Genomic DNA, 26063 nt, shown 5'->3' on the forward strand with positions numbered 1-26063 from the left:
AGGAGAGTGAGGAAGCACTCTAGGAAACAGTCTGCCATCCTGCTCTCATATGACATGGTCATCATTTGAGAATCACGTAATCAACTACTGGCAGTCATTTTATGTAGAGGTCTACATTGATCCTTAAGTAGCTGCCAGTAGAACATGAGTATCAAACATAAACTTTACCTCCATTATTTATCTTTATCTGGAGACCAACATCATTTGTACAATCAATCCTTTCTTTATTTTGATTAATGAAATAAAGTGGCCATATCCACTCTGGAGCCGTGTCTGCTCTGAGCAAACCTGCACTCACAAAGTTTTCACTTAGCAGAAGGAGGTCTTTGAACAATGTGATGAATAAGGAAATCTTTAGATGCTACCATAGAAGACCAGGATGTAATTTATCAGCTTTATAATAAAATTGACAATTAAATGTTTTAGTGATGTTCTAGGATATAGAGCAGAGGACAATTACAAATATAAGAAACCAAAAGAATTGTATACTAATTCTACATCAAAAAGACGAAAAATATTTATTTAGTTTAAACTCTTGTAAAAAAAAGGCTAGTCAACATCTCAAACCACCTCTGACTAGTGAAGGTGCTGTCATTGTGCATTTGTGGAAATGCGAAGCTAAAGGTAAGTAATTGGTTTCCTACATCTCTTTTACTCCTGCATTCTTATAAGAATAAGAATATTCTTATTTTGAATACCAGTTCAAGTAATCAAATACCACAGTTAACACATTAAATTGCCTTGGAACGTAATTTCAAAACATTTCTTGACTAAAAAAAGATGCATTTTAATAAATATTGCAAGTATTAAATTCACAATCCATTTAATTTATATGAAAAAAATTACCTTGAACATATGATTCCTGTAGTTAACAGAGAACCACTTGTGATCTCAAGAATGCAGAGTCAGGAAAAAGCACAGATATGAAATTACTAATTAATATGTCACTTTCCAGTAGTGTCTTCCTCCAGCTCACCACTATGTGCCTGCACAGGTATTGCTGAATATCTAGCTGAGGTATTCAAATGAATTCATGTTACCTCACCCAAGATAAGCTGAACTGTAAAACCTTTGCAACTTTAATTGTTAATTAAATCCAAGTGATCTGAGTGAAGTGTGTCAGAGAGGGATGGGCTCTGCTGTAGAGCAGAGGAAGAGGCTTCTGGGCAGCAGTTTCTCCAGCTGTCACTGCTGAGGATGGCACATGGGCCAAGCTTTCATGTGCAGTCATGAACATGGACAGGGATTAGGTTCCAGATAATAAATTAAATTACTTTTTCATACTCACAATGTTCTCAAGGAATTGGACTCACATGACTTAATTATCCAGTGGCCTCCAGCTAATTAAAAACCACAAGACAGGCTGATCAGGATGTTGCTTCAGTCGAGTTTTGTAAGACCTGATCACAGCCTTTTCTCTCCAAAATGCCTTAGGATATTACTTCACATGCTAAAGACATGCTAAACTGTTCCCAGATTTAAGAGAAGTTCTTCAGGTGTATGTGAACAGGAGGAAGTGCTGTGGGTTGTCACGGAGTTTGAGGAATGAAGTAATAGGCAGCTGTGTAATTCAGAATGACTGATTCTTCCCTAGATCATGCATTTACAAGACGCACAGGGCTTGTCAGTGCACCTCCTCTGCCCTTCCTGTAAACACTTCATCATAAACTCAGTATGATTTCCAGATCATATGTGAACTTCTTGCAGAGGAACGCTCTTCATCCACTGTACCATGTACTTTCTCAGTAGCTAGCTGGGGTAAACTAAGGGAAGCTTACACAATGTCTTGCACAGATGTGTTGGACACCAAATCACACAGCTGTGCTCAATACCAAAACCCTCAGCACCAACACACACACGATTAAGGCACATCATTAGCTCCCTCCCAGTCACTACCCACTCTCTACAGGTCAAAACTTGTCTTTCTCTTTTTTTCTTTTTCCAGCAATAACTATAATATTATTTATTTTCCATGGGAAATTTTGGTGAGCCTTACCTGTATCTTAGTAACAGTTTCCTCAGCCCCACAGATGGCAACCATCTTTCCCTATAGACATTACATAATACACCTGTAGCTAAACTATAAAAAAAATAATCTCATATTGCATTTAATTCTAAAGTCATCTTCTTCTCTTTCAAACCTCAAAAAATTATTTTTATTGGCATAAAAATTTTGCTAACTAGTAAGAGTTTCTTTAATCTATGCTGTTTAGCAAATAGATACCTGCAACATTAAAAAATAGTTAGGAGATTCAGTTTAATTAATAGTACAAATGTCAAAAGCCCACTGTTGGTTTTTTAATATACTTTACACATTTTTTTTTTCATAATTTATGTTCTTGAAATTCTTACTGGTTCTTGGACTTGCACTGCAAAATAGAGAGTTAGAATTGTCCAAGGTGACACAGGATTATTGTTTCAAACACTGTAATTCTCAAAGGCTCCACACTATAGGGAATTCATCTTTGCAGTATCCAAATTTTATTTTGTCAGAGCTGGGATGCTGTATAAAATGGATCATTAGTTCATTTCTCTAATAACTGTGTCACATAGTCTCTCCTTATTCTACTTGAGAACACAAATAATATTTGTGAAGCAATTAAAAAGGCAACAATATAGACAGAGGTATCACCATTTTATTCACAGTAGATGGAAAAAGAATAAAGGGAATAATTGCTTTTGTTGTCCAGTTATTATTAATGTCAGTTGAAGACATCCAGGGAAAGGAGAGCAGGAACATTTTAAAACTTGATTTCTTTTAAATGTGAAAACCCGCATTCTTTTGACCTGCCAGCATTCTTCAAGTGACAGGTGTATCTTCCCTTATATTTCAGGAAAGTGTAAAGTTGAGGAAAACACATTTGTTTAAAAAACAGTTCATCCCAATACATCTGAAACCAACTTCTAATACAACATCTAGAAGTTATTTCCATGGTTTATTTCTTCTGAAAAGAGATATTGTGTTTAGTTTGTTCCCAAGTACTGCAAAGAAAGGACTTCTTCTCTCCTTTGATGATTATTTGAGAACATACTCACTTATCATTGTGGGATAAAATTAAGAAAAGTATGATTGACATGAAAGATTGTTCATTTTGTGTGAAGTGAGAAAGAATCTGGTCTGAGTCTTCTTTGGTGTTAATAGAGATTTCAGTGATGGAAGAGTGAAAAAATTCTGTTGCAATAAGGGCTCAAATATGGTTCAACTTGAATAAAAATTGTAGTTGGGCAGAAAATGAAATAAATTTCTGCCCACTTGAAATATTCCATAACATGGAATATGAGTTAGTCATAAATATGTGTTAAAAGTAATCATACAAGACTCATGAATTGTTAATAGAGAAATTTTCATTATTTCTCAAACATAATATGCTTGGCAACTCCTTGTTTTTCTTTCTTCCGACAACAAAATTTCCCTTTCCCTAAAAATATATAATAGTCAAAACCACCCAAAATTTCCCACATTATGTTTTAGCTCTTCCAAACTTCTACACCACTTATTTCTTCACATATTCAGAAACCATTTCCTGCTCAAAGCTGACAAATAAAGGGAAAGGGCTTATTTAAAAAAAAAAAAAATGTGAACCACATTAAATTCAGAAGGTATTGAGTAGCAAGAGCACTGAAAATATTAAACAGAGTTTTCTTCCTGAACTTGGAAAATTTTGATTTCTGTTTTTACACATTTTTAATGCTATAAAATTAAGGCCACTACTATTATTACTATTAATAGTATTACTACTACTATTAATAGTAGTACTATTACTATTTAATACTATTAAATTAAGATCCAATCAAATATATATTTTTTATAATATATATTTTGAATTTAACAGGAAAAAAAATCTCCTTGAAACACATCATATAAAAGAGCAGTAATACTGTAATGTTCAGCTAAGTGCTCAGAAACAGAAATATGTAGTTTCTAACCTTACACTGGTGCCACAGCTGATGTTCACATCCATCCATGCTCTTTACTTATGAACCTACCTCATATACAGAGCAACACAGTCATAAAGAGAGGCATATAGATGGGTAATTATGGTGAAAGAATAAAGTTCAGAGCTCTGATGTTTCTCCCTCACAGTCTGTTTTTCCTATGCTCAGATCAGGACAACATCCTTCCTACCAAAATATACTGTATTGTACTACAGGTGAATAATCACTCTCAGGCACACAGGAAAGATTGAAACACAGCTCTAATGCAAATAAAATGAAAGTAGCAATCTTTGATGAAAACTGCCTTGTAACCCCCAAACTGCAATAATGACATTCATCAGAGCAGAGAAAAACCAGCACTTAGAGAAGCACTTGTGATTTCATCTGTCTCAGCTAATGAGGAAGCTTAAGCACAACCTGTCGTTGTGCCTAAAAGCAGATGGAGAGAAGGAGAGATGGAAAACGTCAGCAGCTGCTTATACACCTTGCTTGTCCTGTCTGCCCTAAACATTTCTTGAAAAACTAGTAAGATTTCTGGATGCACAGTTTACCTTGGAGGGGAGATAATTTACAGGAAAAGGGAAGGATATTCTTTCACTGAACTAGCAGAGTCTGAAGGAAGAAGGACCTGAAGGGAGGTCTTTGTACCTGCAGACAAACTGCTTTAGAGGACTGGAGTATTTTGCTGCAGTCATGTCCTTTGTTAGTACTAATCCCAGCACAATAATCTTGAGACTCAGTTGCACTTTTATCTGTGCAAAGACAGGGACAGACTTTGTTGGTAGTGCAGCTCCCATTACTCTTAAGAGGTATCTGGGAAACATAATTCACCCAAACTGCCTGAAATAACTCCTTTAAGACAGAGTGAAACAGCACTTAGAGTTTCCTCTGTTTGTCCACTGACCACAAAAAGGCTTTTATAACAGTGACATAAGCCCTTCCACAAGAGACGTTCCACATTTTTATGCAGCTGTACAAGCAATTCTTTATTTTTCCTTTCAGTAAAACAGATAGTGCCAAAACCAGCTGGCTGTCATGTTAACTACCGACTCATTAGCACAGGCAATTGGAAACACAGACAAGAGTGTGTTCTGCTCACAAGCAATTTATAGATCCCCATATATATCTGATCAATTATAAATTACAGTGTTGGTACCAGAAGGATAATGAAAAAAGGAAAAACAATCCCTTTTGCTATTACACAAAGAATAATGTGCGAAGTGCAATAGGATTTTCATCATCCTATAGCATCTTGTCCCCATAGCAGTAAAAGAAACATATCTAGTTAATTTTTCTGAGGAGTTTTTCAGGAAAAAATTATTTAGTGCTGTCATTAGTACCATACTTTAGTTGTGTAATTAAATAGAATGCACCAATATATCTCAGTGCCTCCCAGCAGGCATTTCAGGAAAGGAGCATTTAACCTAAATTGTATGGTTAAAATATCATTTTGTCTCAGTAATCCATACCAATTTTCTTGAAGCTGACTCTTTTGTAAGAGCATTAAAATGATGCATGACTCAGGTGTTTACAACTCATTTAGCACAGTGAGTCAATTAGAGGTATCTGCTTGAGGCTCTGTTCTGGAGTGAAAACTATTGTGAAGAATTTGCATTTTGCTGAAGCAGTCACGTACCCACTTCCACACCTTGCAGAGCTGATCTGGTGGGGACTGAGCAAATGTCCGGGAGACACAGGGAATGAGAAAACACCAGTGGGACAGGGGAATATTCTGAAAATCACACATGCTTTAAGGAAGGCCTGGGCACTGATCCTTCCCAAGAAGTAGCTAAGGCAAACAGTTCAGGGAATTTTCTTGAGAGAAAATATTCCCTGTGTGTCTCCTTGAGCCTGGGGCACATATACTTTCATAAGTAGTGCCATTGGTATCAGTTCAGGAGAGGCAGCACCACATGTGTGTCATGTAGGCAAATGCTCTGCACCCACTGGACACCTACCCAGGTCAACAAAAAGTGTCACCCACTGGTCCTGGAAAGTACAGTGGGCCTTATGCTCTCCTGTGGCTGGGCTTTTGTGCCTCCCCTGCTCCAGAATAACTCCTTTTACTGGAGCTGTCAGCCAGGGTGCCTGGCAGTGCCCAAAGGCTCTGCCTGCAGTGTGGCACCTGGTACTGGGGTGGGCTGAGCACAGAACCCCACAGTCAGTCACCTGCCCCTGTCCCTGCCAGCTGAGTAACCCTGGTGTCTCTTTGGACCACCACAGGTAATACTTGCCCCACAAGCCACTGTAGCTGCCAAAGCTGACAACTAGCTGAAGTCAGGAAAAGGCTCCTTCCTTCCTTTTCCCAGTGTTGTGTTGGAGCCCAGGTCCCTCAGTCCCCATCCCAGGAGCAGAGCCTGCCCAAAAGTCACCCCATACAGGCTCTCCCTGCACCTGGCAGCGAAGCCACTGCCCTCATCTCCTCTCAGGCACTGCCAAAACAGGGGAGATGGACCTACAAGCTCAGCTGGAGCCTACTGAGGTCCCACTTTAGAATGCTTAACTGGTGGATTAATCTGGGTTTGTCACTTGCACAATGTTCATCATCCCAGGATGTTTATTTTCTTTGTAATAACAAAAACTCCGTGAGAAATGATAAAACTGAAAGAGGTGGAATTCAGCAATCTCTCAACAGAGATTTGCCTTGCCTCCATTTCCCTGTTATCAATAACAGCTAAAATTTGGCTTATTTCTGTCTTTTCCCGCACTTCTACACTATTTGTCCAAAAGCATTATTGACCACCGAGGCTTCCTGAATCCTTCTGCATCATCTGTTTTTTATGTCTTCAAGCATAGTTTGAAAATATTTGTACAATGAAGATTCACTTATTCAAAACAATTGTTTGCAGCAAATATATATATTAAAAAAATTGAATTTCATTGGGCAAAATCAATGAATTGATCAAAAGTTAGTTGGAGTAAAATGTCCAGGTACTTGAATGAGAGGGGACCTGAATTTTCTGAGGGTCCAAAGGAGAAAAGAAACTGGATGCCCCAAAGACAAAAACTTTGAAAAGTACTTCAATGCATCAGAGAGCTAGTAATTTGATTAAAAATCATTGAAAAGCAGAGGTGTTATATGTAAAGTCAGAAACCTGGCTAAATATAAGACAAAACTTTCATAAATGTAGCGGCTTCACAGATTTGTCTAGGCTAGGAGCACAGTCATCAAGTTTCCTAGCTGCAGTCAGTGAAGAACAACAGATGCCTTCACACAGAAGCTGAGATATTAGTGGTGTGAATCACTTTCTGTCTACATTTCTCCATTGATTGAATGGGAAGCAGAGGACAATTTCACCTCTGGCTTAGCATTTCATTTAGAGGCTGTTACTCTGATAAAAATTAGTCTATGTGGTAAGAAGCATTCAAAGAGAAGGGGACCCCAACAACACCCCAACACAGCATCAGAGGAGCACGTCTGGCCTCCCAAAGGCTGGCATGTGCTTACAGGGAATATGTGACTGGCCTAGATATATGAAAGATCCCTCTTCTTAACACCATATTCAATAAATCATGATGGTTTCAGCCCTTTACCTCAGCCAAGGCTCAGTCCTCAATCTGATCAAAAGGAGATAACTGAAGAAGTGAGCCACTGTTGAACATTGGAGGTGATTAAGCAATTTGTACAACCTCAGGGATGCCCCAGGATTAGGCAGAAAGAAAACAAGATTGCAAAATAACCACAGTTCCTTAGGTAATGTAAGGTTTAGCTTATGAATATGAATGAAGTGTGTTGTCCTAATTTAGAGCATTAGTCTACCTTCAATAACAGCCAAATCTTTCTACTTTTTTTATGCATTTAGCCAGAAAAATTTTTTTCTTGGTTTCTGGTTTTGTTTGTCTCTGTGATAAAGGTGAAAATTGTTTCATATGGTCATACGGCGGCAGTATGAGCAGCCATGGGACATGAGGCAATGGAATGAAGCTGCATCAGGGCAAATTCAGATTGGACATCAGGAGAAGGTTTTTCACTGAGACAGCTGTCAGTCACTTGAACAGGCTGCCCAGGGAAGTGGTCATGGCACCAAGGCAGCCACAGTTCTGGAAACTAATTGCAAAGCCACTGGGTTTTGCATTTGTATCAAAACATACTTACTAAAACCAAACTCATTCTTTAAGCAAAATAATGTCTATCTTTCCAAAGGAAGAATTTATTCTTCTTTCACAATCATACAGTTCTATTTGAAACATACCTCACCTTAAGCTCATATTGAAATAATGTGCATGATGTCTCAGTTATCTGACTTTAAGTCAACCTTTGCCCAATGAATGCAAATAATTTACTTCAACTCAGAAGAGATTGAATAAGTATACACTATTAATAAAGAAGTAATAATTCCACTGTGCTCCTTCTGTTGTTTTTATCTCACAGCTAAGTATGAAAAAAGGAGTTTCATAATTTATCTTGCAGTTCTGATTGTTTCCTTCTTTCTGTTACATACCTAGCTAATTTTCTTCATTTTTCCTGGAACACTATGGAAGCATTTCACCAAGTCTGCTGAAAAAAGTCTTTATGCAAGTGCATGTTCTTTTCTGGGTTTTTTACTTTCTCTTTCTTCCCTGAAGGTTGTCCTGTACCTTCATTTACTGATTAACTGTTTTGAAATAATTTTTTCAAAGAAGTGAGTCCCTTACATTCCATCATCTGCCATCATCTGTCGTCACCTGTTCACTGCTGGATGGTTTGGGGACAAGAGTGTGACTGAGAACCCTTTGATGAAGCCTCAGGACACTTGTATATATATCTGGAAGATACTTGAACTCCTTTTGAAACTAAACAACATGAAAAATTTTAAGGCATTGTGGTGTGGGCAAAGTGGGAGGAATGTGGTGCCTGATTTGTGTCATTTATGTGACAGCTGAGCCCAGGGGGTCCAATCAGGATGGAAATCCTGCTTGCTTCCATGACATCCAAATGTAGATACTGCTACAGAAATCACATATCAGGGAAGGCAATAAAGCTGCTCTTTCAACACTAATCCAAACTACAGTAATCTCCATTCAAGTCCTAGCAGGCATTATTTCCTGCTGCATGACATAACACAGCCTGGTGTGTTTGTTCTTTTGCTGGGTGCAGAAAGGCCCTCCAGGTCTTTGCTATTTACTCCATGCCAGCTGAAGTAAGAATGTCTGACACAGCAAATGAGAAAGGATTTGTGGCACCTGAGAGCTGAAACAAAATTAAATCCATGCAATCTGCTTGATAGAAATATCTAATGATTCAAAGTGAGGAAGCAGACTAGTCAGTGGGATCATGCTAGACAAGTACTACACCCACACAATAAATCTGGGATGTTCCCAAGACAAAAAACCCAACAGTTGCTTGTGATGATCTCCAGTATGAAAAATAATGAAAATACTGCCAAGCATATAGAGCAGATTCACTTTCTCAGACCTGCACAGAAAAATTGTCTGAATTTGAATGTGTTTTAGCTATTTAATTGACTTTGAAATATAGTCTCAGGTACCCCAGAAGTGTAACGATCTTTTTGGTGTGTTATAAACTGTGGGTATGAGCACAATGGCTCTACCTGTGACGGCACATCTCTGGCATGATCATTACTACCAGCTGGTGTGTTTGCTCTTTGCTGTCCTTTCATTGTAACAGGAAGAAATGAAAACAATGCACCATCCAACATTTCTTGGTTAATCTCACACATGGTTTACACTGCTTTCCTTGGCATTACTCGTATTGAGTAGCAACAGAAATATTTTGCAGAAAGATACATTATTTAGAACTGAATACCAAGTCCCTCCTTTTGAGGACACAGGATCTGATAAACCAGCTAGCTCATAGAAAATATTTACTGTTTATACAAAAATAACTCATCCTTCATTCTCTGAAACTTCAAACAGGAAGATTTCAGCCTGACTCTGAAAACAGTTTTGAGAGAATAAACAGGCAGGCTTGGAAAGCTTTTATTTCTCCACATCTGCCTAGCGGTCTGCTGCTTTCTTAGCAAACTGTCCAATACAGACCATAATCTAAAAACTCAGTAACAAAGCACTGTAAGTAGGAAAATTTGAAGATAAAATGTCATGCCATTCAATGAGACTTTTAAGAAAGCCAGGGCACTTAAGCTTCTTCCCTACATCTAGGCCAAGTGGTCTGGGAGCGATACCTGGCGCTCAGTTTCAGTTTCCTCCAGGAATCAAATGAAGCACAAAGTAACTGACACATTGCCATAGGAAGAAAACTGAGCAGAAAAGGACCTGCTCCACATTCCCCATGAGTGGGATCCACTGAGCTGCCCCACAGTCCAGGGCAGTCTGAGACAGGCACTTGTCCTTCTCTCTCCCTGCCCATCTCTCACCTTCCTTTCCCTTCCCTGCTCCCTGGAGACCCTCTTGGTGGTCCTTGTCTCTGTTTTTTGCCTTCTCCAGCCAAAAGCATGTCATCCAAATTTGGGGAAAAGAAATGCACCATGGATTGGCTCTGACTCCTGCAGGCTGGGGCTCTGCTCATGGGTTATACCTGCCAGGTCACTGTGCTTTACATCTCCCTGGAGCGTAAACTCTCTGGAGGAGGATTTGACTCATCCCAAACTGGACTTATGAAGACTGCTGTTCCCTGGTCCATGAGAAAGAGCACGTCTGTGCCAAAACAGAAAGCAGTTTACCTCAAGATGTGTGGCCCCTAAACTCTACCTCTGCTTCAGCCCTAACATTTCCGAAGCAAGAGTCCCTTTTGGTCATCCTCATGGCAAGTCACTAATGATACACTAATCACCCCACCTTGCAACTTCTGTCTTGGCTGTGCAGACACACAGTGTGCTGTTTAGTCATCTAACACAGAGGAAGTGAGGCTAATTATGTCATTGGGATATTTTAAGAAATAGGTATTTTACATGGGCACTATTTTCAGTAACAAATTGCAATGCTAGAAATAATAGTGAGACTTGTTTTGATTATATCATCTCATCAAAATTTAGTCTACCCATCCTGAGCCTAAACACATCTGTGCCACCTACACAGCTGTGGTTGCTCTAAGGTGCGTTGGGGGGGGTGGTGGTATTGAAATTACAGCACCATAATCTTTTAGCCAAATCTGCGACGATGAGTGATTTAATCCACCCATGCATTTCAGCATTGGATCAAAGCTGTGGGTCTCACATATTTGTAAAGGTTGACTTGACATTTCTTGCTCCTTTGAATTTTGCTTTCATATATCCTCCCTTGTAAGGATAACAGCACTGGTGGAGTTTACTGGTAGCAGTAACCTTCCCACTTTTCCTGTTGCCACAGTTTGTTCCTATCCTGTAGCCCAAGGGTTGCATTCCATACATTCATTAAATCTCTACCCTGTTATAAAGAAGGTTATTTTCCCGGATATTTGCTTCCCAGAAGTGTATTTTCAGGCTTCATTTCTTGCGTTTTGGCTGTTTACAAACTCATTTTCTAAAACCTGGCATCATAAAATTGGCACAATAATCTGAGCGGGTAGTACCCTTTAGTAATGTGCACCAGAGGAAGGAAAATAATTCCTAGTTTCACACAGTCCTCTGACTTTGTCTCACACTAGTATTTATTACTTTATTCCTGGGTGGTTTTCCATAACAGGATGGCTAGTCTTCTCTGTGATTCAGTCCTGGCAGTTGGTGTTGACTCATGTTGAACTTGTAAATCTCTGATTTTCAGTAAACATAGAGAAGAAGGTAGATTGCAGATAGCTAATCACTGAAGCAATACTGATGATGTCCCTGACTCCTGCTTATTTTCCTGCAATTCTGGGGGAATTTCTTAAATTTCTGTTCCTGTGGCTTGTCTTAGATGAAATTAGATGAAATCTCTTTATTAGATGAAATCTCTATTAACTGAGATTAAAGTAAACCTTTAATAACAACTAAAACCAATACATGTCTACAAAAAAAAAAAAAAGGCTATAAAGTGTAGAGGAAGATATTAATGATAATTCTAGAAACATAATGACCTGATTCCATCAGACCTGAATATTGTGTCTAGCTCTGGTCACACAGTCTTACAAAGCAGATAGCAAGAAAAATGTCTGCCAAAACTGTCAGGAGAAATAAAAATTATTGCTCACATCAAAGGGCAAAAAATTGTAACATCAGTTTTAAAGTTAAAACAAATAAGAGCTCTGCTAAATATACATAAGCAAGCAACTTACAGAAAGTAGGTCCTTTTATTTACTGTTTATTGATATAAGAATACATTCAGTGAACAAGGACAGTAGTTTAAAAATAGATCATAGGGGAGTAACCTTTCATAAGGAGCACAAAAAAATCTGTTGAGTTACTGTACTATTTTGAATCTGAGTTGAGGTCCAGTTGAGAATGTGGATATTAAGAATGCCTGTATCTATGCTAGAAAGAATTAAAGAAAAACAATGAAAAATTCAGCAGCACTTGAAAATATCACAGGATGGGATCTTATTTACTCCTTGTTTCCATTATGGATAGAAAAGAGTAGGACCATCTGAGATGGCCTGATCTGGACAGCTGGGTATTGCTAACATTCTGTGACTCTAATGATTAGATTCAAGGATAAATGTCACAGTTTAAACACGTGTCAATATAACGCAAGTCATTCTTTGGGGTGCCATGAAAATTCTAATGCAGGGAGCTATGAATACAGCAAGAGGAATCATAACAATTAAAATTTCCGGAGTTTACTTAAGGCTGCGTGCACAGCACTGGATTGTTTAAGCCTGAAATTTCAACAAGTGTTTTCCTTCTGGAGTTGATGCTTTTGTAGCCTCATAGAGGGAGAAGGAGCCCACATCCGCTATCTATTTTGCACATCAAGTGACTCAGTTTCAGAGAGTGTAACTCATACTCTAAGTCTCATGAACGTAGCACAGAAAATTGCTGAATGCAAAGTTCTGAGCTGTATGTTTCCTCCTTGGCACTCAGCAGAAAACTGCCAAAGGGCTTTTGCTGCTCCTTTTTTGAAATGCTTGAATGGTACCAGATCCAGGTGCTGCTCCAAAACTTGTGTTTGTAGTCTCTTCTCTGAAATTACTATTAACTTTGAGACTGCTTATATGGGAGCAATGATTTTCCCAAGCAGTTTGCAAAGCAGCTGTTGTCTGAGCAATTATTCCCTGAACCAAAACAAAGTGAAATCTATGTTAGATTTCTGTTTTGTTTGAATTGTGGTTCAGATCCTAACAGGCTCTTATTGATTATTTATTTCTTAATATTCACACTTCAGCTACTAATACTAATTATACAAATAAAGTAATTGGAAATAAGCTGATGCTATCACTTGCTTTATATTTCCAACTACATCCTCATTCTCCTGTAATAGATCTCTATCTCCCTGTTGCAATGCTATGCACTGTTTTCTATCACTGTAGATAGACCTGGGTGCGTTTTATTTCCTACCCCATGATCTTCAACAGAATTTTAGACAGTACATTTCTGTGGCACTTCTGATTGTCTAATTCAATTTTTGTTTCTCTTGATTTGAAATTGACTTCAGTTGGAAATATGTTCTCATATATAAGATAACTGGTGAGCCAGTGACCCTATTGGAGCTTCTTTCCCTGTGTTTTGGTGCAGAATATCCACATTGGAACAAAAAACTTCCCAAAGCATTTCCTTAAAAAAATGGTGTGCTAAATTATTAGTGTTACAAATTTTCCACAAGGAAGAGTCCTTGGGTGATTTCTGGAAAGTACAGCTGGATAGCCCAGCCATCAGTTAACTGTCTGATATGGGCTACTTTGAGGCATAAAATAGCCCATATCACATAATACATCATAAACACAACCTTGTGTTTAGGCTCTGCCAGAATAATGAAAATGGCTTTCCTTTATTGTTTTTGCCTGCAGGGTCTAATCTTATCAGCTGAGACCAACAGATCAGAATATGTAGCTAGGAGGAGAGCAAGCATTTTACCAAGCTCAGTTGCTCCAGTTACCTGGCCACATCCTGGCTGGCCCTTGTTGAAACTGCACTCTGTGGCATTGCACAGAGCATTCCAGTGGTTCTGGCTTACCTTACGTACTGCAGTTTCCCTTGGGAGACCTCATACCTGATGTTTTATCTCATGGGTCCTTGCAGCTTCCATGACCAAGCTTTTTCTGGCATTTTTCTCATCCTGTTTTCTCTGTACCACTGATGCCTTTTGACCCCATCATGTAGCTCTGCATGATTTATTTGCCATTATATCACCAATGTGCTGTAGCAAAATAGCTCATAATTTGGACCAGGAGCAAGATTTATATGTTAAATTCTCCTGATTCACCTGAAAACTACCTGGAACCAGTAAGTTAACCATAGAACTACAGAATCATAGAATGGTCCAAGCTAAGCCTGAAAAAGACATTTGCTAGATAAACAGATAATGGGAAGGACACTGTGAACTCCAGACCCTTCAGATATGGCTGATTCCCAACAGACTTTCACAGGTTCTTAGGGCAGACTCTGAGGAGGGCTGCATATTTTTTTTTCTTCCTGAGAAAAATATATTCAGACAACAAAAATCATGCAGAAATAAAAAGAAATTTCTCTTACTTTCTTCCTAGGGTGGTAATCCCTGTAATGATGAGATTACAGAGTGCTATAATAGTGTCATTTGGGCTAAGAAAGCAACACTTCGCTCTGGAAATGATCCATCTTCCTCTTTTAAGAAGAGCAGAACAGGATCATGTAAGAACGTGTATAGTCCAGCAGAGACTGCACAGTATGGATGTGACTATTCTGAGGACACTGTTCCATCAGGCTCCTCCTGCCCAGTGATGGGACCCTGGTGTAGTCCAGCAAAAAGTCAAGACACAACATGGATGGCTCACTGCAACACACACAGAAATGCACCATCCTCTATTACTGTGGCAATAGGAGATTTGTTATGCGACATTTAAATAAGAAACTGAAAGCTGCTTCTCTGCTGCCTGGTGAGGGTTTCCTTAGAGGAAGATATTCTTTGATCCATTTTCTGTGAGTGAAGGGACAGGGGCAGAGAACACTCTCTGTAGCACAGCACAAGGGAGGTAAGTGAAGTGAGAGCCAGAGGTAGTCCTGAACAGCACTGGCTGGAAACTCAAACTGCAGTATGCAATACAAAGGCTGTGACTAAAATGGATGTACCAACCACATCCCCTGTGTTAAGCAGGAAAGAGGAGGATCACAGGCTGGAGGGACTCTGTGTGGGCTTTGTACCCTCTGCATCATCTTAGGGAGAACTACTGAGATTTTCCTTGGAAATGTTTTTCATCAGAAGCAGCAGAACCATCAAACCCCAAAACTGGTATAGACTCACAATGTGTGCCCACACCCCACCTTGTGCGAAAACCCCTAAACATAATTGATAGGAGGCATAGATCCTATATTCCAAATAAGCTTTCTGGCTAGTGGGCCATCAGTATTTCCACAAAGTACTGTTTAATTGTATATGCGTAAACAGAAAACCTCTCCAACAGGACAGATGAACACACACTCACAACAACAGAAGTGAATGTGCCATTCTTCGACCTAGGCTGAAGGCTGAATTCTAGATCCTTGTTTAAGTCAATGTGAGAAAATACCGAAACAATAAGTTTTTGTCTCCAGACTCAGTAAGAATCCATGAAGGGTTGCCATGTTCCCAGCAGTTAGAACATGTCTATGTATGTGTATGTGGAATTTTCCAGTGAATGGGGTTAGACTAAGGGGTTGCGTTGTGCCTAGGACAAGAGTGTACTGTTTGAAGTGTTTTGCATTGAATTCTGGAAAAGACAAAAAAATTAGTATCCCTAATACTATTGAATCTCTAAGATAGATATCTATCCCTAATAGATAGTGAATACATCTAGAATCTTTTTATTATATTCTATTATATTCTAAATTTTTACTCACAGATCTGCATTTCAATAGAATAAATAATTAAATTTTATTTGTTAGTGTTGGGTTTCTTTTGTCTTCACATAATGTAAGAACTCACTAAGTTAACTGTGGCTTCCTCACCCACCATTATAATTTTTAATTCTGTGCAGAATCTCTAAGAAGCAAAGCTATCACTGCCATCTAGCGTCTTCAGAATAGATTTCTGGAGATTATGCTAAGGAAAAAAAATTCTTTTTGAATGTAACTTTGAATTCCTTCTCAAGTTTCTCAGCTACTAGTAGATCTCATGTAGTTCATAGAAATTCTTACAGTGTTGCCTAATTTCTTGCTTTGGAAAGTTTAAATGATGTTTGCTTATTTTTTTTCCTCACCTGCCATATATATTTGCATCCTCCAAATCCTCATTGTTCAGGATCATGTAACCAACACAGAAAACTCCCTGAGGAGAATCTGACAGATTCCTTTTCTTGTCTTATCCTTTCTCCTGCTCCAAACGACCATTCCTAGCAGAGATCAACATGGATATATAAGACACATTAATCAATAACTGTTCATGTACTAGTCACAGAATCATACAATCAATCATAGAATCACACAATCACAGAATCAAAGAATATACTGAGTAGGAAAGGACCCACAAGGATCAAGTCCAACTCCTAGTCCTGCACAGGACACCCCAAGAGTCACACCATGTGCCTGAGAGCATTGTGCAAATGCTCCTTGAGCTCTGTCAGGCTGACACTGTGATCACTTTATTGGTCCCCAGCCACCCTCTGGGTGAAGATCCTTTTCTTAATATCCAACCTAAACCTCCCTGACAAAATTCCCTACTATTAGGTACAGACTATTCTGCCCATTCCCTCCTATTAGCTGGATTTGTGTAGTTCCACATAAAAAACTGGTAACCTGGTAGGAAGATAGTTCTGTTTGTATTGCATCCTGGGAGACAGCTGCTTCAGCCTTGTGGTCCTTTCTCCCCTCACATCTCAGGGAAACCAGTCACTTCAGTCTCTGCCTCTGGAAAAAGAATTATTTCTTCTCAGTTCTTGATGGTCTTGGGTGACATCCCATCTGGTTCTCACCAGTCACCCGTGCAATGCTATTCTCGTGTGGTGGCAGTGGGTCCCAGGGCACAAGGCACTGTGGAGAATTTTCCTTTCTGGCTGACAGCAGCAACAGGGTCCCTCTGGATCTCAGCCTTCCACTTCCACAGCTCAAGAATTTTTTTCCATTTTTTTTTCTGAACTAAATGCCAGGAACTGGCAGCCTGGTACTTTTCTCAGCCGAGGCAAAGCTAACCACAGACACAGATCTCTTGCTGAGGATGCAGACACAGAAGCTGTGCTTGGACTTGTGCCAAAGGCTGCTTCCAGTCAGCCGAGCAGCTAACAGGAATCTGTCTGTTTGGGCTGGGTAGCAGCTGGACATGATCATGTTGAAGGCTTTTGAAGGTCCAGCTTCCTATGCAGTACCTTTTTCCCCTGACAAGTGTTCAATGTTAACAGAAATTCATATAGAAGTGAAAGACATTCATTGCTTCTCCTTGCTTCCCTGTCCACATTTGCATTCCCTTACCCAGTGCGGCTCTTGTCAGACCTTTGAAACTCAGAAGACTCAGACTCAACATCTAGCCCTTGTGGAAGATTCATTATTATTTTGGTACAATTTTTCACCAAGTCTTTTTACTGAGAAAATGAGGACTATGTCTAGAGCCTTATTTCACTGCCAAAGTAACTAAGTGAAACTTCAGCCCAATATCAAACATTATTTTTTTCAGGTGCACTCTGTCAAACCTTTTTAATATGTAATTGAACCAAATTATGTTTATTATACTTAGAGAATTGTACTGAGATTCCCCCCAGAGGTTTTCTCAATATTTTATCATAAAACAGAACTTTGATTTTAGTCCACTTTAAGTTTTTCGTTCTGTAAAGGTTTTTTCCAGTTCTATTTCCATGCATTTCTTTTAAGCATAATAAGGTCTGGAATTCACTAGTTCACAATCCTATGCTCAGAAGAGGGCTCTCAATCTGTTAGGTTATCACAACCAGCCATTTATGTTGTGTGAGCTACAGAATTAACCACACCTAGCCCACCACTAGGTAAGCCTGGTCATTTATGTCTATTTAAAGATATTGGTTTTTGGTGAGCTTTGCTTGGCAGGCCTGGCTGATTGATTGTCTTAGGGGTTGTTTTTGAGAAGACAGAACAGGACAATGTAATTGTAATTAATTGCTAATATTGAACATTCACACTAAGGTGTAACTGTTTTTCCCAGTATTTCTTAATAATTTCTCATTCTTTCTGTAATGATAAGGTCTAATTCCAACTTAGTTCTTATTTTGCAGTTTTGATGGGTCATTCTGTTTTTCACTCTTCTGTCTTTCCTCTTTTCCATAAAATTATTTTTCTTGAAGGGACAAAAAATAAATTTTATTTTTAAACAGAGATGAAAATCTTAATGAATAAAATGCACAGGTTAGGGATCTTGATTTCTTTTGCCCAATAGCTCTGTATTGCTTCTGTGACAGGGAGCATAAGAAAAATTAAGTAATATCACAATGTCAGTTTATTCCTCCAGTTTATTTAATGTTATTTTTTAAAATCAAAATAGTCACAGTCCCGCATCATTTGCATTGATTAAAACAAAACAGAACAAAAAACAAAGCAAACCAAAATATTACAATATACTGAAACAATTTATATAGATATTAAAAGAGTGGCCAACATGAAAAAATATATTCTTTTCAATATTCTGCTTTGGATGTACAGATTCTCTTCTGGCACAGGCATAACCTCTATAAATGTCACTTCAGTCAACACCAGCCGAAAACATCTGGACTGTGATACCAGATGTAGTATCATGCACGGTTTCAACATGTGTGATTCTCCTGTGGCTGCTTCCTTCTGGTTTCCCCACTATCATACAATTCTACAATTTCTCCAGGGAGTACTTTTCCATTTTCCTGCTTTCCCGTCTGCTTTGGAATGACATCTCACTGCTTCTGTACCTTCTCCTTGTTCTAAAGATGGCATAGGCATCTGCTTCCAGGGGGACATTCCCATTCAATACAGTCAAATCACTTTGAATTCCCAAACTTCATCATTGCTTCTTGGTGTTACTTGCTCAGGGAGTCACCATGCAGCCCTCACTCATTCACTACACATCTGAATTCCCAGTATGTTAAAAAGAATTTCAAAAAGGGAAGAAGAATTAGTTTAGAGATATAAAGCTCCAGGGTTTACCAAGTTTATTTCTTGGGACATGCTAGGAGATCCTTGAAAGGTGCTAGATGTGCTCAGAATACTGGGAATTAGTAGTGTTCATGAAAGTGTGTGATGTATCCAGCATCACACCAATACTAGACAAATTTTAAATGGTGTATTGCACCTTGAAATGCTAACGATTTATCTTCTCCTTTCCTAGTAAGTTAAATCAATTCCAGACTGACATGCAGCTGTATAAGTACATACATACAGTGTACATTTGGTGGTAGGTAGCCTAGTACTTGTTCATAGAACCTTGCTGTCCTTTTGTAAACCTAAATGCCCACTTTATTTATGTTCCCATGTGCTACAAGCTGCTCTGCAGCCTATGACATGGCACTCAGCTGTAATTAGCACCAAAACAGGGAGTTAGTATGCAGGACACGGACAATTCTTTGACTCCAGATGCTATATTCAAACTGCAGTGGTCCATTGAAGAAGTAGAGGTAACCTAAGGAAAAAGAAAGTTAGAAAGAATTAACACTAAGAAAATGTGGTGGCATATAAAAATTATCTTGTTTTCATTTTTAATAACTCAAATGCAACATTTTCATATTTAAAATGCTGAGCTAAATTTTTAAAAGATCTTCATCCCATTTGCAAGAGCTGGATCAGAGTTTGAAAATGACTGATATTCTTTAATCTCGTGTAAAATTCTTACATCACTTGATCAGGAAGATACAGGGCATTTTAATTTTTAAGACACTGATTCAGAAACACTCCCTGAAAAGCTGGATAGGAATGGGCTCCAGTTATAACATTACATTACTTCTATATTAAACATGTCACTTTAGGTTCTCTAAGAAGGAAGCTCTTTTTTGGTCAGAGCATAATTTAGATCAGAAAATTGATTCAGTCCAGAACAGAAGTATTGAGGCGAAGAAATTAAAATTACAAATGCACAATTTTCTACAAGACATAAATCTGAAGTTTCAAGGGCAATTAATTGTAATAAAGTTTCATTATCAGATTATGTACCATTTCTTTCATAGACCGCATCCACTTTATCACCAATTCCTGCGAATTCTTCCTCTATCAGCTTGGGATAGCCTGTGTCCATAACCTCTGCCTCTTCATCATAACTGTATTGAAAACAAAAGAAAAAAAAATCAGGGGATTTAAACAGCCTGGGAGTTTGGCCTGTGCCTTTATATGTTTGGAAGTTACCCACACCCAAAGCAAGCTGGCAGTCTTTGGGTGCTTTCTGTCTAGTGCAATGGTAAAATGCAGGGTGATAAACAGGGCACACCTCCACCAGAACTGGCATAAACAAAAAGAAAATGGAGCTAAATTTTCAGAACTGATTAATAAAGTATGTGTTTTATGGAGATCATTGTACCTGCATATATTGTTACTACGAACCTATCCTGAGGCTGCTTGGCCCAATGATAGTGGGAAGGGATGGTAATGTCTTAATTATGCATGAGACCTGGTTGTGAGTCCCACTCATAGACAGTAAAAAAGAGACACCCCAGGGTGGGACAGATTTCTGGCTCACAGCACTGATACCGTTTCACATCACACAAGCAACTCAAGGAGGCAAGATGGGAAATTTTTCTAGCAGGCATGATCACATTAGAAATTCTCCCAGATTAGAACACTTTGTTCTCATTTCCTTACACTCCTTCAGCTTTTAAAATCTCTGCCCGTATTTTTGGAAAAGCCTTGCATACACCTTTGCAACATGTTGTACACAGCTGTAGCACCAATGGAAACCACAGACCAGATTGGCCAAATGCCTGGTTTGAACCAAACTCCCAATCTTTCCATACATCTGGACAGGTTATGGCATTGACACCAAAACTGACTTGTCTCCAGCTTACCTCCAGTACTTATTACCAGTAAAAAAGAGAGTCTTGCCAGTGTCCTTTACATGGACGGCTGCATCTATTCTTTTCATTTCTTTTGGGAATCCCATTTCATATATCTTTTTAGGGAAGTCTTCAACTATGTCGTAACCATTCAGAGCCCAGACTTTCTTTCCTGAAAATATGAATAAAGTGTGAGTGAGTCTTTTGTTAGTACCCAGCTTTGAGAGAAGAATAAAATGAGGAAACTGTGATCCCTATTTTCATACAACAAACAGATTGTTAGGTCACATACTCAGTAGGTATTAAACTATGTGTACTATGATTCTGGGCATCCTAATTAAATTGTACATCTCCTAATTCACTGAAAATTTTATAGATGTGCATATAGAGGTAAAATAACTTGTTTTTCAAGTGAGGAAGGTAGGATGTTTTATTCTTCTCTTGTTTACCTCTACACCACCTGTTGAGCTTGACTAAATATGTGTATTCTTCTGCCAACAAGAAAACTGAAAACTCACCTTTAAACATGAACACAAGATCTTTGATGGGATTTTCATAAGCTGCATCTATTTTATTTGGAAGCTCTGGCCAAAAGGACTTAAGTAGCACCAGTTCTGCCTCAACCATCTGAGGGTGCAGTCGCCAGAAAAACCTAGTTCAGAAAAGGAAAATATATTTTATGATTCTTGTCATACTGTAGAATAGCAGTATCTTTGTTAAGATAAGAATCTTTACTATAGTTAAAATAAAATACTGGTGAATTAATGGTTATCATATAATAAAATATTGAATAGACTGAGTCCCTCTCAGACCCTTCCTTTCCTTTCCTCACAGCCATCAGCTGCGGACCATTTCTGTAACTCACATGGTGATCATCTCAAATCATAACAAATTTCAATATTCTTTCTTTTAGAATAAGAGAAACACTGCTGTCCCATGTGAAGCTCTTGAATGCAGTACAACTTCACCCAAATAAAAGTTAGCAGATTTGTGCATGTTGAAGAAAATCCCATTAATTTAAAAATGTGCACAAAAGTGTCAGTCTTCAGCCATATTATCTTCATGTTGCTGGGAAAAGTCTGTTGCTGTATTATAAATCCTGCCTAAAAAGATATATGATGCAGTTTCTTAAGAGATATCTATATTGATTTGTGCTCTTTTAAATTTGCATTTACCAAAATCTTTAGTAAAAAAAAGATTTTTTTTTTTTGGCTACTCAAACTTTATCCAGTACCCAGCATCCTTGGCATGGAAGTGTCTTTACCTGTCCTTGAAGATCAGCATTTCTCCACGAAGTTCTGTTATTGCATCAAGTGATAATTCTACATCACATTTCTCTGGTGTTTTGGGATGTTTTGGGTTGGGATCTTTGTCTCCAGCACCTGGAATGATATATGATGTAAGTTTGACAATGTTAATTTTGTGTCTGTTGATCATGATATTGAACAGAACATGGAAGATCTCCCAAGATCATGATGAATACAAACATAATGGGTAAAAAATTTTACAGAAACATCTGTTCTCTCTTTTCTCTAGGCAAATGCATTCATGAACTTTGCAGTTGAATTGTGCTGCAAAGGTGTTAAATGAACTTGCTTTCTTTATCCAAAGTCTTGAAGATCCCCAAAAACATTATACTTTTTATAAGGAAACATGGATAGTTCAGTTTCTACCTTTAGACTGTGTTTTCCCTTCTCTTTTCAGGCAGGTCAAAAAGCAGAAGGACTCTGTGCCCTATCACCTACCTCTAAAGGAGACAGGTCAGTGACCAACTGTGATCTGCAGCATTAGTTATTTTTTTTCTCCCTCTCAACTACTAAATCTAAGCATTTCCTGTTCCAGTGAATCATTCTTAATTGATCATGACTGTTGTTACTGAACATCTGCAGCTCAGAGTAACTGTGCAGTGCATCTGCAGCAGGCTATAATGAACAGGAGATAAATATTATACAATATACAGACTTACCATAGAGCTCTTGGATCCCTTGCACATCATCATCAGGAAGCACAAAACCAGTTTTTCCAGTGTATGTGTAGATTGGGAACATTAAAGCTCCAGGGTCTCTAGAGTGTTCAAGTCCCAGTGAATGACCAAATTCATGGGCAGCAACAAGAAACAAGTTATAGCCTATAGCAAAACACAGCAGAAGTAAATGTGTATCTCCTTTCATCACCATACTTGACACTGTGGTTTAACATAGGAGACAATTAATGAGACAACTGAATACATGGAAAAATTCTGCATAATTCATAAAGTCATAGAAGGGTTTGGGATCTTAAAGACCACCTAGCTCAAAACCCCCTGCCTTGAGCAGGGACACCTTCCACTAGATACAATTGCTTGTCATTTTTGAATTATGAAGGATTTTGCATTAATAAGGGCCTATGAGACCTAGTGTCTCATAGCTAGTGTTCAGCCTAACTCTTACATGACAGTGTTACTATGTAGGGAGATTTAGATCTCTTGAAATTTCTTAGCAACACAGGAAAACTCAAGGATGAAATCTTGGTCCTATTCAAATCAAGAACATTTTGCTGGGAATTCATCTGCAGTAGGGAGTCCATTGTTGCAGAAATTAGCGTTAATGCCAGGAGCATGACCTAATCCATGCTGAAAAAAAATAGTGTTTTGTTCTATTAAACTCTGTCCTCAATAGGGAAGGTGATGAATTTTCAAATTAAATGCAAGCAGACAACGTGCAGCTGAGGTATGTTTGCTCTAGGCTTCAGTAAGGCAATGTCCATCAGTCTGTGATCAGAACTAGTTACCCTTAGAAATACCAAAATGACAAAATTTTGTTTGTGCAATTTTTTTTATCACTTCACTTAGGAATGTTGTATCTTCAAATTTATGCTAAGCACATGTTAAACCCCCATTTATGACTGGAGGTTAAACTCAGCATTCTATGTGTGAACAGTGATCATAATGATGAACTAACAGTCAACAGGCAAAACAAACCACCTACAGATATCAAACAGGGATAAATCTTCCATCTATCATAATTTCAAATAATCTCAGGAACTTCTGTTACCTTTGGAATCATCTGACCAAACTTCATCATCATCGAAATGAGCATCTCCTCCATAGTCTGGGCCCGGGGGAAAAGCATGTGCCAGTAATCCAGAGGGTCCATCAAAAGGGTAGAAGTCACCATGTTCTTTAAAGCAAAATTCAAACCGGTTAAATTAATGACTCCATCTTATGTATATAAGGATATAGTTTACTTATAAAATGAAAACAATAGGTTCTGTGTTACCTTTAGTGCCAAAGGAGATCATGATATCAGCTGTACCACTTCGTATTCTGGTGAAGTTCAGTGGCGTCACATCAGACCAAACTTTAAATGCTTTTTTGAAAGCTCTCTCTACTTCATTACGCCTCAGATCTGAAGTGTAATTCATAATTCTGTCAAACAGATTAATATCCCCAGTTAAATTGTGTGAATTGAAGAAATATGCAACGCAATTTTATCTGACTGTACACCTCATTAAAAGTTTTTGCTTTTGTCATATGATCTTATCACATAACAAGGAACTTAGTAGCTGCATACAGTATTAAATAAATAAACATTTATATCATCACTAAAATAATTCAGAGATATCTGAAATTACCCAACTGCTTTCTGTAATTGGTTTCCTATGCACCAGAAGATTTAGGAAGTGACAGATATATTCAGTATTAAGTAAAATAATATCAGTAACTTCAAAATTTTTATGACACATAAAATATCTCAAGATCTTCACTTCCTGGAGCAGCAAAACATTATCCAAAGTGATTTTTTAAGGTTATAATTGTCCATATTAAAGTAACATTTAACACTAGCTATGGAACTAAGAGATTTTAGTGATTTCAAATTTGGAATCTGCTAAACAAACTCAGTCTGTAGCTGTTGAAAGCCCCAGATATATGACCTTGCAGAATTAAAGGAGAAGGATCTACCCTGTGAACTGTCAGCCCTTCACTTCCCAAGGTCAACTTTTCTGAGGCCATGGTACAGGGATTTGTCTGAACAGAGACAGAGATCTACACCTGGGATGTGAAATAGAAGAGCCTGCTCTCACAGTCACACTACACAGACTGGTTTGCATCTACATCTCTCTACCTAGGACAAGACAGAAGCAAACACTACACCAGGTCCAAAACAGAGCTAAGGAGTGACCCAGAGAGTGCATGATCTGAGCCCCTACCCCTCTTTCATCTGGCACTATGGATGTGTCCTGAGTGTCCATATGGAAGCCAGATGAGTAGTTGCTGGCTTACAGCACACCAGGTTTCCTTTTCCATGACAAAGTGCAATGGGAAAATTCATGTTTACTTCTTTGGGCTGCAATTTAAGCTGGGAGCGCCTTTCCAAAAGTGGGGCTGTGAGGGTTTTAAACTGCAACATTAATTTAGTCAAACTCAAATGCACCCTTCTCACATTAACCTCACATATTGAGCAACCCATTGGACAATGCACCTGGAAAGAAAGTAATAACAGTAATAATACTCAAAATACCAGGCATTTACCTGTATGTCAAATTCATTTTTGACCATTTGAGTTTTCTAGGGAAAAAGTTATATTCCCCCACATCTGGGACACCACATCTTGGTTTCTGCATCAGCTCATATGTTTCTTCATCTAGTTTGCCTGTCACCTCCAAGCCAAAAAAAGCTTGCATTTCCCGAAGTTTGGCTGCCACTGTGTTTCCACTCTTCCTCATTATGCCAGCAGGATTGGGATGGAGATCATAGTGAGTCCTGAGATAGCGCTGAGAAGGGGAAAATAGCAATAAGCATAATTTCCAAACAGTTGCAACTGCACAGCTTACTGTTATTGAAACATGCAAATGATTTATTTTATACTGTACCTCTGCAAACTGAAGGTCCTTTTCTGTGAATTCATGGCTGTCTTCAAGGGGAATAGGGATTGTCAGGCATAATGGCAAACCCAACAAGAAAAAGAAAACAGCTGCAAGTCCTGATTGCATCATGTTGGATTTCTGAAGTCTGAAGCCCTGATGCTTTAGAGAGCAGCTACCTTTACTTTTATAGTCCCAACCCAGTGAGTCACCACTCAGGGACAAGTTTGAACTTCCTTGTTGCTGGAAGTAAACATGCTTAGATGGTTGGTTTGTTTCTCCTCCCCAACACTGTGGTTTAGGCATCCGTTCTCCAGCTGAGGGCTCTGAAACTGTATCTTTGTATAAACATGAGGTCTCTGAATATTGACATAGGCTGCAGGAAGAAATGGGCACAAGCAAACCACACTTGTTGATT

General features: G+C 38.6%; 1 protein-coding gene across 1 annotated transcript; it reads right to left on the minus strand.

The window, feature by feature from the left end:
- Positions 1-19342: 19342 nt before the first annotated feature.
- LOC121342527 (collagenase 3-like) lies at positions 19343-25777 on the minus strand. The gene is made up of 10 exons (XM_041417043.1): positions 25655-25777; positions 25314-25555; positions 24061-24209; positions 23836-23961; positions 22770-22931; positions 22068-22185; positions 21322-21455; positions 20816-20975; positions 19971-20074; positions 19343-19443 (listed from the first exon to the last, which is right to left on the minus strand). The coding sequence occupies exons 1-10, from the start codon at positions 25775-25777 to the stop codon at positions 19343-19345; spliced, it is 1419 nt and encodes a 472-aa protein (XP_041272977.1).
- Between the last annotated feature and the right edge of the window lie 286 nt (positions 25778-26063).

The sequence above is a fragment of the Onychostruthus taczanowskii genome, unplaced genomic scaffold (genome assembly GCF_017590055.1).
Source record: "Onychostruthus taczanowskii isolate IOZ18803 unplaced genomic scaffold, ASM1759005v1 scaffold54, whole genome shotgun sequence".
In the NCBI taxonomy this organism is placed as follows: domain Eukaryota; kingdom Metazoa; phylum Chordata; class Aves; order Passeriformes; family Passeridae; genus Onychostruthus; species Onychostruthus taczanowskii.